At 32.3% G+C, this 17,111-nt stretch overlaps 5 protein-coding genes across 5 annotated transcripts in view; 2 read left to right on the top strand and 3 right to left on the bottom strand.

Moving 5' to 3' along the window:
• LOC105618137 (rabankyrin-5) overlaps positions 1–4,787 on the bottom strand; it is a 10,188-nt gene extending 5,401 nt beyond the window's left edge. The window contains exons 1-6 of the mRNA XM_012199678.1: positions 4,740–4,787; positions 4,236–4,471; positions 4,025–4,134; positions 3,620–3,879; positions 3,406–3,555; positions 234–637 (exon numbers count right to left, since the gene is read on the bottom strand). Coding sequence (XP_012055068.1) covers positions 234–637; positions 3,406–3,555; positions 3,620–3,879; positions 4,025–4,134; positions 4,236–4,471; positions 4,740–4,787 — 1,208 coding nt within the window. The remainder of the gene's footprint in view (positions 1–233; positions 638–3,405; positions 3,556–3,619; positions 3,880–4,024; positions 4,135–4,235; positions 4,472–4,739) is intronic.
• LOC105617968 lies at positions 1,181–2,451 on the top strand. The gene is made up of 4 exons (XM_012199505.1): positions 1,181–1,538; positions 1,648–1,823; positions 1,902–2,075; positions 2,139–2,451. Exons 2-4 carry the CDS (start codon positions 1,760–1,762, stop codon positions 2,414–2,416), a joined length of 516 nt encoding a protein of 171 aa, XP_012054895.1. The 5' UTR covers positions 1,181–1,538; positions 1,648–1,759; the 3' UTR covers positions 2,417–2,451.
• A 1,668-nt stretch (positions 4,788–6,455) lies between the features above and the next one.
• Positions 6,456–8,172, bottom strand: LOC105617967 (CMP-sialic acid transporter 4). The gene is made up of 6 exons (XM_012199504.1): positions 8,085–8,172; positions 7,840–7,954; positions 7,694–7,740; positions 7,466–7,605; positions 7,144–7,287; positions 6,456–6,932 (listed from the first exon to the last, which is right to left on the bottom strand). The coding sequence occupies exons 1-6, from the start codon at positions 8,170–8,172 to the stop codon at positions 6,456–6,458; spliced, it is 1,011 nt and encodes a 336-aa protein (XP_012054894.1).
• Positions 8,173–11,085: 2,913 nt separating this feature from the next.
• Positions 11,086–14,160, bottom strand: LOC105617966 (TBC1 domain family member 23). Its single transcript, XM_012199503.1, has 9 exons — positions 14,132–14,160; positions 13,513–13,733; positions 13,231–13,435; positions 12,870–13,106; positions 12,428–12,803; positions 12,043–12,256; positions 11,631–11,963; positions 11,435–11,567; positions 11,086–11,359 (listed from the first exon to the last, which is right to left on the bottom strand). Exons 1-9 carry the CDS (start codon positions 14,158–14,160, stop codon positions 11,086–11,088), a joined length of 2,022 nt encoding a protein of 673 aa, XP_012054893.1.
• A 994-nt stretch (positions 14,161–15,154) lies between these two features.
• Positions 15,155–17,111, top strand: part of LOC105617963 (mitochondrial import receptor subunit TOM70-like) — a 3,083-nt gene continuing 1,126 nt past the window's right edge. Inside the window, exons 1-5 of the mRNA XM_012199499.1 lie at positions 15,155–15,409; positions 15,888–16,061; positions 16,167–16,374; positions 16,482–16,617; positions 16,685–17,039. Of these exons, the coding sequence (XP_012054889.1) occupies positions 15,155–15,409; positions 15,888–16,061; positions 16,167–16,374; positions 16,482–16,617; positions 16,685–17,039 (1,128 nt within the window). The remainder of the gene's footprint in view (positions 15,410–15,887; positions 16,062–16,166; positions 16,375–16,481; positions 16,618–16,684; positions 17,040–17,111) is intronic.

Here is a 17,111-nt window from a genome sequence, read left to right as displayed (position 1 = left end):
ATATATATATATATATATATATATATATATATATATATGGATAATATATTATAATATAGAAACTAAAGCTCAGACATAATAAAAGGAATAAAAAACAAGGAATAAAATTTCAATCTATCAAAGCAGTTGAAATGTTATTTTTTGTTTCTTATTTAATAATTAATTTTCATTGTATCTGAATTCTAAGAGTTAAAAATTTTTAAGCAGAAAGCTGATAGAAAATACAAATTTACCATCCTCTGTAGTCTTGTAAGTTCGGATCAATTCCCGCTTGGAGTAATCTCGTTCCAACCGCCAACATGTTTTCCGTATTGTGTTTTGCTACTAGATGCAAGGCAGTACAGCCTTCCAATTGCTTAAGATCGGCCGCATTCTTCACATTCTCGTTAATTTTCACAGCCTCACATAACTTTGATACGTTGCCATTGTTCTCCAGCTGCTCGATTATGAACTCGGACGAGTAGGAGTCTCCCTTCAAGATAGCTGAATGAAGGAGAGAAAGACCTTTTGCGTCTTTCGCATTTAAATCCGCTCCATGCTCGACCAGGGTGCGTGCCAGAGATGGCTGGCGAGTTTTCAAGGCAACTTCTAGAGCCATTTCTCCTTTGTGATCCACAACATTGACAGCCTTCGGAAGCTGACATAAATAATCGCAACATTAGCGTCAAAAGATATCAAAAAATTTATCACCTTTATTTTGTTTAAAACTGATTTAAAGATTACTCTATGTATCAAGATGCATAATTTTAAAGCTTGCAAAGAGTATTTATATTAATCTTATTATACATAGTAATAAAACATCTTATCACAACAGTAATAAAAATTATTAAAAACAATGTAATAATTAAACATTTAAATTTCGAATGAACGTACGTTTAAAGTACCATTTTAAATTAATATTTTAGTTTTCAAAAATAAATGTCAAGTCATAATGACAACAGTTGCGGAAGAAGCTGAGGTTTGAGAGCCACTGCTATCAGCGCGTGCACGCGTGTGTGTGTTCACGCGTTGGAATGGCACATACAGTATCGGGTTAGCGCGAAAAAGTGGAGGAAGTATGGAGATTATTTTCTGATATACATGGAAGACCGAGGGAGTATTAAAGCCACCGCCAAGGCGGATGACGTGGTCTTCACAAATCGCGGTACGTCCATCCGACCGCAATCGGCCGTCGACCAGTCATTTCATGCGTTTCTGATGCATTTTCGCATGAGGCGGATCCATGATACCGTGCGTGTCGCGAAATAAGACAGTTTATGATGCGTTATGCAAACAACGAAACTCTGTGATAGATGGGCGCCGCTTGTTCGCCGCTCTATTTGACGGTGAATGTCGATTAGTGCATATTAATTAAGAGGATAATGAGAGATCGGAAAGTTTCGATTTGGAAACTTCACGCGAATACGAAGGATCACCCAACGGTGAAATCTAGCGCTTTCCAACGAATCTCAGAACGAATCTCAGAAACGACAGACACAACAATTAAAAAAGCGATATTTGCAATCGTCCAAGTCTTTTATAATTCTACGCATAACAAGGTTATTTAGAAAACATATGGATAATATTTTTTATTTTAATATGGTTGATAAATCTTGAAAAGAGAATATAAAAATCGTATGCTAAACGTTAATATAAATATTATTTCAGATTCATCATTATTACTGAAATAAGGTGATACTTCATTACTAAACTTCATTGATTTAAGAAATAATTCTTTGATTCCACTTCTTGACAAGATACGAATGATATCGCTAATAAAATGTATAACTTAAAACCAAGTCTACAGATTATGATATTATATATCAATATTTTCTATATATCGCGTATGTTTCTTTTTGTATTGCCAATATGAAAAATATTGCAAATGAGAACATGAAATTAATGTTTCTTGAAATTTATAGACGTTTCACAAGTAGAAGCAGAAGGTATTTCATGTTTCAAGTGTCTCATGACATTCACAAACCCGGACGACACAGATCTGCTTTGTTCTCATTTCGACGGAAGTGCCAAATTCCAAGTGTTCTGTCCAACCTCGACACTTTGTATGAAAAGAACCGTTCAGTATAAGTCTAAAAGTAGGTAGCCGAGTTGTTGTCTAAGTGATATCGTAGTGTTTATTTATGAATTTCTTCTTTTAGCATCTGCAGTGACCACTGTTCAACGAGATTGTGCACCACAGAAATATACTTCTCACACTTACAACGACGCCGATAAACAATGGTATAAAAAGGAAGAGGTCATAACATCCGCTTATGACGAAGGTTGCTTTATTGGAGAACACAGAGGCGCGCCTACTGGCCCACCTGAATACTGTTTTTGTAGTTTTCATTTGTGCAATTCATCTCCTTCGCAAATTGGAATGTTTAACAAAGTATATGGGGCAATATTAGCGATGTTAATTATGAGATTGTTATAAAACAATATATAACATTGTTTTAATGTGTACAAACAATATTAGTTTGCAACACATAACATGTTACTTAAAAGAAAGTGTAGTTATACGACTTTCGTACAACTGCACATGGTAAGTATCTCTCCTGTTAAGTATAGAAGTGCAGAGATCATAACAAATTGCAAATGTTATCATCAAATGTTATGTGTATCATAAATACAAAAATATTGAGGCCTATCCAATATGAATGACTACAAATCTAGCTAGCTTATTTGTTATTAAAATTATTACATTAAATAGTTTATTTTTAATTTTGTAATTCGTAAATTTCTATTTCTATATTTATAATTTTGGAATAATATATTGGAAAAGAAAAATTGAATGAAAAGAAAATCTTTTCGATCTTAAATTATCTTGTTAAAGATAATAATTGGAACATTTTCTATATTTATGAAAAGTATTACAAATACACATTAAAGTATATTTATAAAAAGTATTACAAATATACATTAAAGTATAAAAAAATCTATTCATTGCTAATATTTGTATAAATTTGATGTCTGAGATGATTGAAAAAGTTTATCATTGTTTATCATAGTTTTTAATAAATATGAGGGAGTATAAGAAATAAACGAAGATTCTTTGGAGTGATCTAATAATTTTAACATATCACTGCCAAAACTACTAAGACAAAATTATCATTTATCTTAAATGTTCGTAAACAAAGCGTATTTTGTACACATATAAGTACTTAATTAACATTTAACTCGAGCTGTGAACATGTAAGTAAATTGTAATAATACAACATTTAAGATATTCAATGATGAACAAATTGTATATTATAATATTAAATCCTTATATATTTTAGTGGTATAATATTTTCATATTACGCTCATATATATTTTTTTATGAATTATGCAAATAATTATGTATTGCAATCACTAATTTAAATTACTTCAATAAATATATCACCTTTGGCTTTTCAACAATCACAAAAGGAAGAAAAAACTTACCTCAGCATTATGTTCCACCAAGTACAGAAACACAACATCTTCACGCATCAAACGTACCGCTGCGTGCAAAGGATATTTGCTCTTTGTTTGTAGTAATTTGTACAGTAAAGAACCAGGCATTTCCTTGAAGTCTTCGCCGGTTAGATCTTCCTGTAATATATATAAACATTTTAGGTATAAAATTAATATTGTTACTCTGTAATAACAATCTTACCCAATGCGCTGAAATTAAGGAGCTACAATGCTCCTTCAATTTTAGGGTACCCAGTTCCTCGGCGGCTGAGTATAATCCTACGCAATTCTTCAATCCCACTGTCCCAATCAGATATCTTTCGCATTGATCTACTAGATCGGACAATTGGAAACCCGCTGCTGCTTTCATCAGATCTAACGTTAGGTGTTCCTGGGATACTTTGCCTGTATAAATCCATTTCAGCAGCACTAATGCAACGGCACTATTTAAACTGCTCCAATCTAGAAACATTCGTAATATGAAACACAACAATTGTATTAAAATAAGATTAAGAACCAATCTAATGTATTAAATAAAAATAAAACATAAATTAAAGTATTAAAATAAAAATAAGATATAAACAAATAAGTTGCAAATTTATCTAACCTAAAACAGTCTTTTCCACAAGGGCTGCGTCACTGAAGAAATCAGACCTGGCAGACAACACGAATTTATGCGCCGGTATCTCTTGGTCGATCAGTTTTATACTTATATCACTGAAAACAAACAGTAAAAACAGTTAAAAAAATAGACTTATTAATAATTCATTATTATTGTTGCAAGACACCTGAATTTCAGGTTATATACATAAGGATACCTGTAACGATGTTGACAGTACAAGGATGCGACTGTCGCCAGAAGCCTAGTGACGAATCCACCCTCCTGCTTTTCAGCTGTGGCGACGGCGTATTCCCGTTGCAGTTCCGCGTTCGCGTTGTATAAATTGACATACTGCTCTCGCAGCAGAGTCAGATGTTGTTGCCACTTCTGCGCCTCCGTGGGGTCCTCTGAAATGATTAGCGGTCGTGAAGACGTGTAAACTTTGCAAAAATACTGAAAAACTTACCCATGATCGAAAGAGAAAAAAGAATGAGAAAAAATTGTCCGATGTTTCAGGCTCGATGTAATCCGACACAACGTTATCGTTCGAGGCGCGGGCCCGCCGCGCATTAACGCACGTTCATTTAAACCCTCAGCACTGCCCGTCGAATCACCTGGTGAGAGAGAAAAAGGAAAAAAAGAGGAGATAGAGGAAACCGGCAGACGTGAGACGGCGCTGCCAAGAGGAGGAGATTCCAAGGGGAAGATCGTCGGGACCAACCGGGATCCTCGGGAGAACGTAGAACGCCGCCGCGGCATCCCTAGGCATCGCGCATTATCGCACATGTATCACATCACACACATGCCTACGACGTCATTATGGAATCTGTCTCGCGCACGCAACACGCCAATGCACGCACACGTGCATGACGAATGCATCGAATTCCAGCAAACGAGAATGGATTAAAATAGATTGAAATTTTTTTCTATCCGAATGCATATTTTAAATAGCGAATACTTTTTTTTCGATTTAATTGGATTCAATTGGATTCAATTGGATGCAATTGAATACAATCGGATTGAAAAACTGCATTTCCTATTCAAAATTTTGAATTGAACAGTATTCACAATTGTATTTGTGTGAATTGAAATTTTTTTCTATCCAATTGCATATTTTAAATAGCGAATACTTTTTTTTCGATTCAATTGGATGTAATTGGATTGAAAAACTGCATTTCCTATTCAAAATTTGAAATGAAAAAAAAATTTTTTTTTTAATTGAACAGTATTCAGTTGTATGTTTTTGCACAGAAAAAGCTTATATTATTTTTAGATTGAAAGGCATAGACATATGCTCCATGTAATTCCTATAAATGAATAAAAATGCATTCAGAATTGAAAAGCATTCATTTTAACATTCGTGAATCAATATTTCTGAAAATCTGAACTACATTTCAATTCATTTCAATCCATTCTCGTTTGCTAGAAAGAGAGGCTGCGATCTGCGACTGATTTCATTTCTTTCTTCTTTTTAACAATTAATTTTTTCCAAGAATTTTTACAAAGTGTCTGCTTGACTTTCAAGAATAAATAATAGAATATAATGCAACAGAAATTACATCGCTTATTATGATACGCTACAGAAAAGGGACGATAAAAACAAATGCATTTGGAGGAAGAAGAATAGAAACGTGTAATACGAAGGACAGTAGAGAGGGATCCAATTATAATTAATAAAACTTTAAATTTGAAGTAGTGATATATGCGAGGTAATAGAGCTAGGCGACCAATGAACAAACATGTCTGCATTCATTCACAATGATCTCGATGAATCGTTTTGCGAGATTGTTAGGGCTGATTTTCACAGGTGAAAGGATTTGGAATTGAAATTAAAAAAAATTAATCTTCTCCTTTTTTTATTCAGATATCGAAGTTTTTATAAAAGATATTCATTGTAGAAATTAGAATTAATAAGTAACATCGAATACGTGATCGATGTCTCGCACAATTTCTTCTGAAATCCACCTTTTTTTAAACAGAAGATTAGATACACAATTTAATCATAGAATATCTAGAAATTCTAGAAATTGATACGATATCTCAAAATATATTATCAATCAGGCCTTAATCTATTCTTTTTCTGTGTATTTAAAGAAAAACGATCGAATACTTTGAAGAAAATATATAATATAAAGAATTATATAATATTATAATATAAAGATATAATATAAAGATTCTTACGATTTGTTATCATAGATAACCAAAATTATTATTGCTCGTTAAATTATTTACTTAATTTTCTATTGATACTTGTAAAAGAAATTGATATTTTTATTCATAAGCGTTCAGTCAATATCTTAAATTAACAACCTTATTATTATCACATAATCTTATCGTCGTACCATAAAATATTTGTAACAGCTTGATAACGTATGCTTTGTTTTATAATTTAATTGCAATCATTTGTCATTTAGAAAATAAAATTTAATACTGTTGTTTACACTAAAAGCTTTCCAGTTTCCGCTACCTCTTTGGGTTGAGCGTTCTGTACAGGATTTCTCGAGTATAAAATCACAGCAACACTCACCATAACTATAGAAACGATGGTGTTCGTGCTAACGGGTATGCTAAACAAAATCCAACAAAGCATCGCTGTAAAAATTAGTTCCACCGCGCTGGCGAAGGTCTTCAATATAGAATTTAAGGTCTTTAGAAAGAAGCTCGTTATTATCCCAACGAGAGAATTGTTTAACATAATTAAAATTACTTTCGGTTGAAGAAACGTACCGATCTCAACGTTACTCAATGTTTCGCTGGCGTCGTTCGTGAATACACTTAATAGGATAATTACTACGATGTTGCAAAAAATACTGTCGATATACATAAATACGTTCTGTATAAAAATGTCAATGTCCGCGCCCTGCCGTTTCAGTAAATACTCGTTATATACACCAGCCAAGCAGGAGCATGTCGTCTGTAAGACAAGTTTTGTTTTTAAGAAAACTTAAGGTTCGCGTCATATACTCCAACATGCTCCAATATACTTTTATCATAACTCCTACTCACTTCAATACACTCATTAGAATAAGTAGGAACTATGGCAGGAGCATGTTGGAGCATACGACGTGAACAAACCTTTAATTATGTCTCCACTTATACAAGTATCAATATAATAAATGACTCACTTGTACAAGAATTAGAAGTAGAAAAATATCTACATGGAATTCTGTGCCAAGGACGTGGGTATCAAAGTGCTTTACCATACAGCCGACTGTCAAGATCACTAGGGAAAACCATTGCATTGCGGATAACTTTTTGTTAAAAATGACCTAGAAGAAATCAGAATTATTACATCATCCGTTCAACGTCGTCTTTTTATGTATATAGAAAATATTTATATCCTTATATTTCAAGATAGTGCTTGAATAATGCCTCAAGATGCTGATTTATCATTTTTTACGACAGCTTAAATACAAGAATCGACTATGAATACTAATATCGATATACCTGGAAAATGATTCCCGTAAGTACAACGCGGAGTTGCAACAGAATGTAATAAGTCGTGGGGTCGAACCTAGCCAAATTGACAAATGCTAGATTGTTGTACAGGCAGTACAAAAGCGCAGGTATCATATATAGCAGAAGCACTGAAAACAGACAGAAGTTTCTTTAGTACACTGAATCTTGAGCACATTCGATGTTTGTAAATTTCTTTAGTTTTGCTTTTAATCTCACCCTTTTTGTTTTTCTTTGTTTCCTGAAGAAGCGTTAGGATACTATTGCTGAAAATAAGATGAATTAATGCTGATAACAGGAAAATCGACCCACATTGGCCAGCATACAAATTGGCCTGTATACAAATTGTGAATTGTTTTACTTACTCTTTACAGTAAAGTGTTGTAGATATAACTAATTTTAGAACTTCTGTCATCAACACAACTGCCACAATATTATATTCGTAGCGGCCGCTTCTTTGAGACCATGTTACAAGAATACCTACAGTAGATTGTTGCATTTTGATATCATATTTTCATGATAACTGATATTTAATTAATTCAAATTTATATATTTTGTTGATTATAATAAGAAGGATGAAAATTGTTTATAGAACATGTGATCAACGTACCTTGATTTATAAAGAGAGCTATGTAGGAGATGAAAATAACAGGACTCCACCTTCCTGGAAATAATTCATTCCAGTTTATTCCTCCCATACTTTGACTTTTCTTAGCTGTTTCAGCTTGAACAATTTCGGTACATCATGTTTGATAGTCATTCCTTCCGTAGTTTTTGTACGCACGTCAGCGCACACTGGCAAAGGCCGGATACTGATTGATACCACTACACATATCAACACACTTTTCGCACATATGTGTATAAACATGTATACACTACGCCATGCTCTCGTCAACCGCGTAAATTCTATTACTGTATATATCTGAATCTCACGCGCGAAGATGCATTTATTGCTCCAAAATAGAATTATGTAATTAAAAATATGATACCATTTAACTTGTAGAACCAATCACCAATTTTTTAACTGTAAACCGGATTTCACGATGTTGCTTTGCTGTACAACTTCCGTCATTGCAAAATTAAAGAAAATCTGAGCGAAGAATTTTTTTCAATATAATTCCAAAATTTTATAATGTGAAAAACTAGCATCATTTTCTTGAATATTTTTTTTTATAATTTGGCAGAGTAGGGATAAGAGGTAATTGGAGTGAACCAGTAAATTACTATAAGCGTATTCTATACACATACAAGTCATCGTGCAACGCTGAATATAATGTTGATAATAGCATAGTTGATAATAGCATATCAGTAATGATATGACATTAATCTTTAAATGATTTTAAATTGACTAATATTATTCACAATGTTCTCTAATCTGTACAAGAAAAATACATGTATGTGTGTGTATGTGTGTGTGTGTGTGTGTGTGTGTGTGTGTGTGTGTGTGTGTGTGTTGTGTACAATCTCTCACACATCGATATCTACAAATTATACTAAATGATTCATAACATTAATACTATCAATAAGTTTTTAATATACAGTTTAATTCGATGAAAGAATTATTAGTGTATAAAGTATTATTATGTATAAAGTATTCAAATCTTACTGTTAACTTTTTATTATATATATTATTTCTGTATTATATTACATGGCCTTTTTATATACACATCTATAAACACATATTTGGGAGTTTTTGAAAATTTCAATATGTTTAGTTTCTTAAAAATTGATTTTCTATTGCTTTCTAAAATGTATAACCTATATACACTTTTTATCTTCACAATCATTCGTTCGGAAGCACATACATGAAAAAGTTTTATCACATTCACACGTACGATATATATTACTTACGATTTAATATATATATATATATATATATATATATATATATATATATGTACATATATATATTTACATTTTTCTGGATTTCTAATAAATCTTATATTAGATATTCAAATTGTTTTTTATTCAATTAATTTAATTGAATTATGGATATTATATGTAAATGTATGTAAACGTAAAAAAAATTCGTATATTCAAGTCATCATATATTACGTAGCTACAAGAAATTTATATTTATTAACAGATTATCAAAATTTTTATAGATTATAACGTGGCAAGTAATGTGCAATATTAATTACTACGATTTATTAATTACAAATAAATCGCAGATCTAGAAGAAACATTCATAAAGTAAAACCTTGAAATTTTATTTCCTTGAAAATATCTTATTTTATCAATATTTCGTTTTGCTATCAAGGCTATAAAAAAATATAATTTTATGTAAGCACGACATTTTGCAAAGAAATAAGAAATGTATTTTATATTTTACTATTGCAAAAATTTGATTGGTAGTATAAGCTTATTTTCTTTTATATTTTCTATAATAAATATTTTTTTCTACAATGTAGAATAGTCAAAATGACTGAAAAATTTGAAGGAGCAGATAGTGTAAAAAGTATTATTTGTTTATAAATATTGCACCTGTACATATCCACTTACGTAATTTGTAAATAAACTTCTTCCTATGAAAACATATTGCAATATGACAATCTACAAAAATGCAAATGCATACAAACACATAGTAAATGTATTAAATGTTAGAGCCAGTTGCCAATTAAAGTAGATCAATATTTTTGCTTGAATACTTATTTCTTCTATACATGAACACAACCAAAGAAACGATTAATGTGGAGGCACATATTATTATTAGTAGTATTAGCATAAACTTTTTTCTTTAGCTTTTTGTTAATTTTTAGCATTTTCTTCTTCCTACAGAATCTTGGTCTAATCAAATCTTGACTAATGTTAGCACTGCGAAAATTTTATGCAAACTATTACAAAACAAAGGTTTGAAGGCCTTTGGATATTTCTATTAAAATTCTAATGTATTTTTGGCTAACAATGATTATGTATAAACATGATTTACAAAGTTGAACGCATTGGTTTTTAGGTCAGTCATACCGTCATGATATTTAAAAGAGTTATGTATCTAAACGATGAAACGTCATCCGGTTGACTTAATATAAGTTACATGGATATAAATTTTGTTTCTGTTATCCTCAATATAATTGAGATTCAATTGATTGAGATAAGAGAAATTAACATCAGAAATATTTTTCAAGAAATATTTTCAACATTTCAATTTTATACGTTTTTGTTAATTCTATTACATATCTAGTGTATATATTTCTATATTTATTTAAATCAACGTTTTTCAACCTTTTTTAATTTATGACATATTAAATAATTTCTCGAGATGTATCATTACGCGCATACGTTTTAGTGCTCAGCATAGATCTTTTATCAGATATATTGCTAACACGTTTTTACTTTATTTCTACATTTGAACATCTATAAATTTTTCGCTTTTTTTATTTTTTTTTTAAATTATCGCGGCACACTTAAAAAATATGATATATTGAAAAACTCTGATTTAAATAACTGTATTTCATATACAAAAAATAAACGAATAATTATTTCAATAAATAATAATACGAATAATTTGTTTATAACATAAAATGTTTTAAGAAAACGGTTCATCACAAATTGAACTTGATAACATCTGTACATTAGCTTGAAATTATTCTATAAAATACATGCTCATAATATTAGTCTGACGTATTTAATTGTCTCATGATCTGTTGCGTAATCAATTTAGTCGCTTCACTCGCATTAGGTATAAGAAACTTATCCATATCAGAAATAACTGTGTCGTTATATTGCGTCGTACCATATTTAAAAGTTATTAAATCGGCGTGCCGTTTTCTTGACGTTATTTTGACGATACTCGTTAAGGGACGTTTCACAATTACATGCGCGGCGCCCTTTCGTTCCGGGATTTCTCGCAGTACTATAAGATGACTATCGGTAACCAATAGTTGACTAAAACAAAAAAACATTATACACATGAATAACTTTACATATACGAAAGAAAATCCCTTTTTCTTATAAGCTCACCTATCACAGAGATCACCATTAACTTTCACTTCTTGGCATTTAAAGGAATGTAATAACTTGGGATCTTTCATCCATTGTTGTATTGATACTACTTCAATAGGCTCTTCACTTTCATTATTAGTCATTGTCATATCTAGAAAAGATTAGATTAGTATCTTTAATAAAACAATTACATAAGAATAATTAAGAGAATTACCTATCTCTTGATCATCATCTATACTAAACACAGGCGCGGTCTTTCTTTGACGTCTAATATAGTCCAAGTCTTTACTATCTCTCTTTTCTGTATTACTATTAACATTTGTAGGATTAACAATATAATCAAATAGCTTTCCTTTTACTTCCTGACTTTTTAACTTCATGGCTAATCCGATCTTGCCCAAAAGATCAGAATTATTGTTTTTAACTTTAACAGGGCTTGCTTCGTTCGAATTTTCTTCTAACATATTAGCATTACATACTAAACAATATTGTGAATTATGATCAACAAGACTTGATACCACTTCATCGCCGAAGTATTCATGAATGGCTGAAAACAAAATTATAATTATATAAAAAGAATATAATTTATCTTCGTCAAATTATACTAAAAAATAGAAAATAAATACCTTGGTATCCAGAAGTAACCATGCTCACGTAATGTGTATGTTTTTGTAAAAAGGATGCTACTACCATATGCGTGTAGCGATCTTCCTCTTGTCTACCACTTCCCAGAAAACAAAGATGTTCTCCACCAGCTTGTGAACCAACAGCTAATGCTTGACGCTGAGCTTGTAGTAAGCCTTGTACCGCTGTAGCAAACGCGGCAGGTTCTTGCAGCATCTAAAAAGATAAAAATGTGTTTAATCTTTTTTTTCTATCAAAATTTATATATAAAGCAATATATAAAAATCATAATTTTAATAAATTTTAAACTATGTAAACTTAATACATATTTAAAACATTATTTTTTACTTTTTTAAAACATTATTTTTTATTTTATTGATAACTTACCAAGTTGCAATCGAGATGAAATGCCGTTGGTAAGTGGCCTGCATTGTATTGTTCGGCAGGTCTACAATCCACAAGAAAGAATCTAACAGCTTCAACAGTGCTATTAGGTAAAGATGGAGTTTCGATAGCATTCTCTACTAATTCTTGTGCTGATACGGGTAAACATAGTGCATGAGAGATTAGCTTTTCTTCAGAACTTTCACCAAACATTATGGGATACAAATCTTGTTTAAAAGATGTTGGTGTTTTCATTGCGTAATACTGTGCCAACGAACAGAAATCGGTTACATCCTCTGCTTCCAAAGCACAGGGCATTACTGCTATTGCATCTATTATACTTTGTTTGTCTTCGTCCTTCATGTTTAAAATTTGCTCTCTATAAAGATGAGAATTTAAACAATGAAATAACAAATATATCTAAATTAATTTAATCAATATTTACCTAGCATTTATAACCATAATTAGTGAGAGAAACAGCATGAAAAATGGATCAGCTTGCATAAAGTACAGATCCCACATTGTACAGACAGCTGGTAATGAACAGACACCGGCGAAAAGAGTATTCATCCATACTTTTGTATATTGATCAGGTGATATCCTCTTCGTGTCCAAAAAGGAGCACAACTCTGGCTCATGATAGAGAAGCAGTAATCTCAAAACTGAACTATATGTTTCACCTCTAAAAAGAATAGTAAACATATTATTACAAAATTTGCAATTATAAATAATCAATTTTACATTATCAATATCAATAAAAAAATATTTATTTAAGTAACAAAAAGATAACAGTAATTATCTTTTACCTTGGAATATAAATATCTCTTATTGCTTCAAAGAGATTATAAGTTGCAGCACGTGGTAATTTTAAAGCTATTAAAGGACCTAATAATTCTAGCCATCCATTTCCTTTTTCATATTGTTTACATTTACTTTTACAATAAAACGTTAGTATAGATTCAAGATCCGAAACTACAGAAACTTTATCTTCATCATCATTCCCAAGTTTTGCTATAATATTTAACAGTATAATAGTAGTTGTTAGTAAATATAAATGAGACTACATATGTAGCTTTTCACTTACTCACCGACCAACTGTTGACAGTCATCACGAATTATATTTTGCTCTGGTAAATCATAAACTTCATTAAACTGGCTAAATTGATCACCTTGATCAGTAACATAAAGGCAAGCCAACCAGACATCTGGTCTTAAATTTACGGGGACTGGTTGACCTTTACAAATGGCATATATATCAGAAGCAGATGGTGCTTCTGTATCCAATAATGCCGCTTCCAATTCCAATACCCTAAAATAATTAATTTGAAATTAATAAAAATGACAAAAACTGTTATTCGCATTTAAAACTACATAAATTGAGACTACAAGCAAACTTGACTATATCTATTCAAAAATTTCCATCTACAATCTATATAAATGTATCACATTAATTAGCATATTAATTAGCAAAATATTCGAAATGATATTATGTAAGTCGCGTAGTTCTGCTAATAAAATATTTTCTACTGCGCTTCGTCGCTATATGCAACAATATAGTTCTCTGTTTTACAAGCTTTACGTAAAACGTGTCACAGATCATATGGTTCGAAAAAAATTTGACACGTTATCACGCGATTGCAAAGTTCGGTGTTCTCGCTTTCAATGAGACGCGTTATTTTTCAAGACAGAGAAACCACGATCACTTACCAGGTGTTCTCGTCCTCCTGTAGAGCCATCGCAACGAACGTTATCCGAATTAGACAGCGACGTCCCGAGACGAACGCGAGCAAACGGAGATCCGAATGATCTAACGTCCGTTAAAACGGTTTACGAGTACGTCTTCAGTCGCTCAACATTCCTCGGGAATCTAGTGCGGACGAGAGCAAGGGTTTTCATGTCGCGCAAGCTCTGATTCTGACGGCATGACAGCCGATAAAACGTAGGAATCGTAAGAACGTAGCTGCTGTTGACAGACTGCCGCCATCTTTCCGGCGTGGTTCCGCGCACGCGCGGAAAACGTGGCGCGCACCTTGAAAAGGATTTAAAAAAAGATTTTAGTGTTATTATTTACATATTTATTTTATTTTGCTTTATTATTTACTTAATATTTAATTTTTTATTTCAATGTTATTATTTAATATAATCTGTTATCTCTAATTGAGACGCTTTCTTTCCATATATTGAGTAAGATTAATTATTCTATTTATGAGATGTAAAAAGACCTGTCTTCTACAAAGTGTAACAAAGTAAGTTTGCTCGATAAATTAATATACAGAGCTAATCAAAATCGAAGTCGAAGTCGCTATTCTTTAAAGTTGGTTCTTCCACTAAGGGGGCGCTATTGTAAGGAAAGTTCACGCAACCGCCGTGTATCGCGATAATCGTCGGTGCACTTGGTGCCGAGAAACACCGAGGAAGATCGAGCTGATTGAGGAGGATCGAGCGGACCAAGAAGAACGAGAGAGGATCGAGCGGACCAAGAAAGACGAGAGAGGATCGTTCCAACGTAAACGTGATCGAGTTCGAGAGATAGTGGGGAGTGGCATCCGCATGATCGTCGCTTGGACCACGTGTTCCCTCGTATTCTCGCAATTCGCGGTCTCTTACGTCGGTGAGAGATTCACGATCTAGTTTCCTCATTGCAATCTCGGTAGTGCCCGGTAGTGCCGGGTCAGCCGGGTGTCACGTCGTGATCGTTCGTGTGCGGCTAATAGATTCCTGATCGAAGAAATGACCGCCTCGAGCGGCGTGGCAGGCAGCAGCCCATTGCCGAAATGGCAGCTCGCCTTGGTAGTCGGAGCACCGGTTGCCCTCGGCCTCGGCTACATGTACTACAGGAACAGGAATAGCAATAACGTTGACAAACCGGAACGCGACAAGTTCAGGAGCGGCGCGGCCAAGGAAAACGGCGCGCCCGCCGACAAGCAGATCTCCATCGACGGCGATTGCCCATCCAAAGTGCCTTCTCCCACAGCTGAATCGGAGGTTAAAATCGCTTGCTTTATCTGGAAGTATTCGAAAGATTGCGAAAATTCATTTATTCGAAATTGAAAAAAAAAGGATATTTTACGTTTATCAACATCATTGTTGGGTCTGCTTCTTAGTTCCTAAGAAACAGATTGATAAATTTATGTACTATCCATATATCGTTAACAGCTAGAATTATATCATTAATATGTCAAAATGACATATTATTATGAGTGATAATTTTCAGTAAACAGTATTGTTTGCAAGCTTTATTGAACCTTATGGTAATGAGATTGTATAATATGTAGTTTGCACATGATAAATGAATTTTCTTGATCAATCGAGACTTCCTCTATAGTATATATTTATCCATTTGTCAGAACTTTAATAAAATCATAGTATCTATAATGACATTATATATATTTTTGAATTAACCTAAAAAAGAAGAATACTTTTGTGTAACTGATTCAAATATAAATAAATTCTTTTGTTTTAGACTCCTTTACAAAAGGCACAGAAATATAAGAATGCAGGAAATGTAGAGTTTAAAATTGGAAAATATGATGAAGCTATTGCTCGGTATAATAAAGCAATCGATATTTGTCCAACAGAAAACATAGAGGACCTCGCAACTTTTTATCAAAATAGAGCAGCTGCTTATGAGCAATTGGTAATAAAATTAATAGTAATAATAAACATAATATAAAAATTTTACTTCAATTGTTAAAATTTATATAAATTTTACTGTTTACACAATTGTAATTATAATTTACAGAAAAAATATAGTGCTGTAAAGGCAGACTGTACAAAAGCGTTAGAATTAAATCCAAAATATGCCAAAGCTTTGTTACGTCGGGCACGTGCTTTGGAACAAACAGGGGACTTGGAAACCGCCTTGGAAGATGTGACTACCGCATGTATTTATGAAGGATTTTCTAATCAAACTTCCCTCTCAATGGCAGATAAGGTTTTGGAAAAGCTCGGTGAGTTACATACATTAAAAAAGTACTTGATATTAAATAAAATGCTGCTCGAACTTTTGTAGAATTAGAAATAGGAACAGAGAAGTTTAGACAAAAATTATTTTCAGGGAGACAACATGCCCAGGAAAATTTGGCAAACAAAAAATTTGTAATGCCAAGTAAGCATTTTATCAAAACATACATTATATCTTTTCCCAAGGATCCAGTATTTTCTAGACTTGAACATCCAGAAAATATTCCAGAGTAAGTAGAAGACTATTTCTGATAATTGTGGTGTTAATTTTTTTAAAAATGTAATACTTGTTATCAGATTTTTCAAGAAACCACTGCAAGCAATAAAAAATATGGAGTACGATGGTATAATACCACTATGCACGGAAATCATTAAAAATCCCGAATTTGATACGTTACCTTCATCTAGATTAGAGGTGTTATTATTACGAGCTACATTTTACTTACTTTTGGGCGAGCACGATGCTACAATCAAAGATTTTGAAAATATATTGAACAGCAAAGATGCATCCGATGATGTGAGGATAAATGCCCTGATAAAAAGAGCGGCCTTATACATGCAACTTGATAATCCAGATATGACTTTCAAGGACTTTGAATTAGCTATTAGTATGAATCCAAGTTACAGTGATATCTATCATCATAGAGGACAGGTATTACACATAATTCAGTATATTTTTCTTGTCTCATATATATATATATATATATATATATATATATATATA

Source organism: Atta cephalotes, assembly GCF_000143395.1.
Source record: "Atta cephalotes unplaced genomic scaffold scaffold00015, whole genome shotgun sequence".
Lineage (NCBI taxonomy): Eukaryota > Metazoa > Arthropoda > Insecta > Hymenoptera > Formicidae > Atta > Atta cephalotes.
Note: the sequence above shows the minus strand (reverse complement) of the source record. Positions and strands in the feature narration are given on the sequence as shown.

Excerpts from the sequence above, each read along its gene's own strand:
- LOC105617968 (XM_012199505.1), top strand. The coding sequence starts at position 1,760 with ATGTATAACTTAAAACCAAGTCTACAGATTATGATATTATATATCAAT. Across the intron at positions 1,824-1,901 it reads CAATATTTTCTATATATCGC|ACGTTTCACAAGTAGAAGCA; the intron begins GTATGTTTCTTT and ends TGAAATTTATAG. Across the intron at positions 2,076-2,138 it reads CGTTCAGTATAAGTCTAAAA|CATCTGCAGTGACCACTGTT; the intron begins GTAGGTAGCCGA and ends TTCTTCTTTTAG.
- LOC105617967 (XM_012199504.1), bottom strand. The coding sequence starts at position 8,172 with ATGGGAGGAATAAACTGGAATGAATTATTTCCAGGAAGGTGGAGTCCT. Across the intron at positions 7,606-7,693 it reads AACAAAGAAAAACAAAAAGG|TGCTTCTGCTATATATGATA; the intron begins GTGAGATTAAAA and ends GTCTGTTTTCAG. Across the intron at positions 6,933-7,143 it reads TACTTCTAATTCTTGTACAA|ACGACATGCTCCTGCTTGGC; the intron begins GTGAGTCATTTA and ends CTTGTCTTACAG.
- LOC105617966 (XM_012199503.1), bottom strand. The coding sequence starts at position 14,160 with ATGGCTCTACAGGAGGACGAGAACACCTG. Across the intron at positions 13,107-13,230 it reads AGAGATATTTATATTCCAAG|AGGTGAAACATATAGTTCAG; the intron begins GTAAAAGATAAT and ends TATTCTTTTTAG. Across the intron at positions 12,804-12,869 it reads ATTATGGTTATAAATGCTAG|AGAGCAAATTTTAAACATGA; the intron begins GTAAATATTGAT and ends TCATCTTTATAG.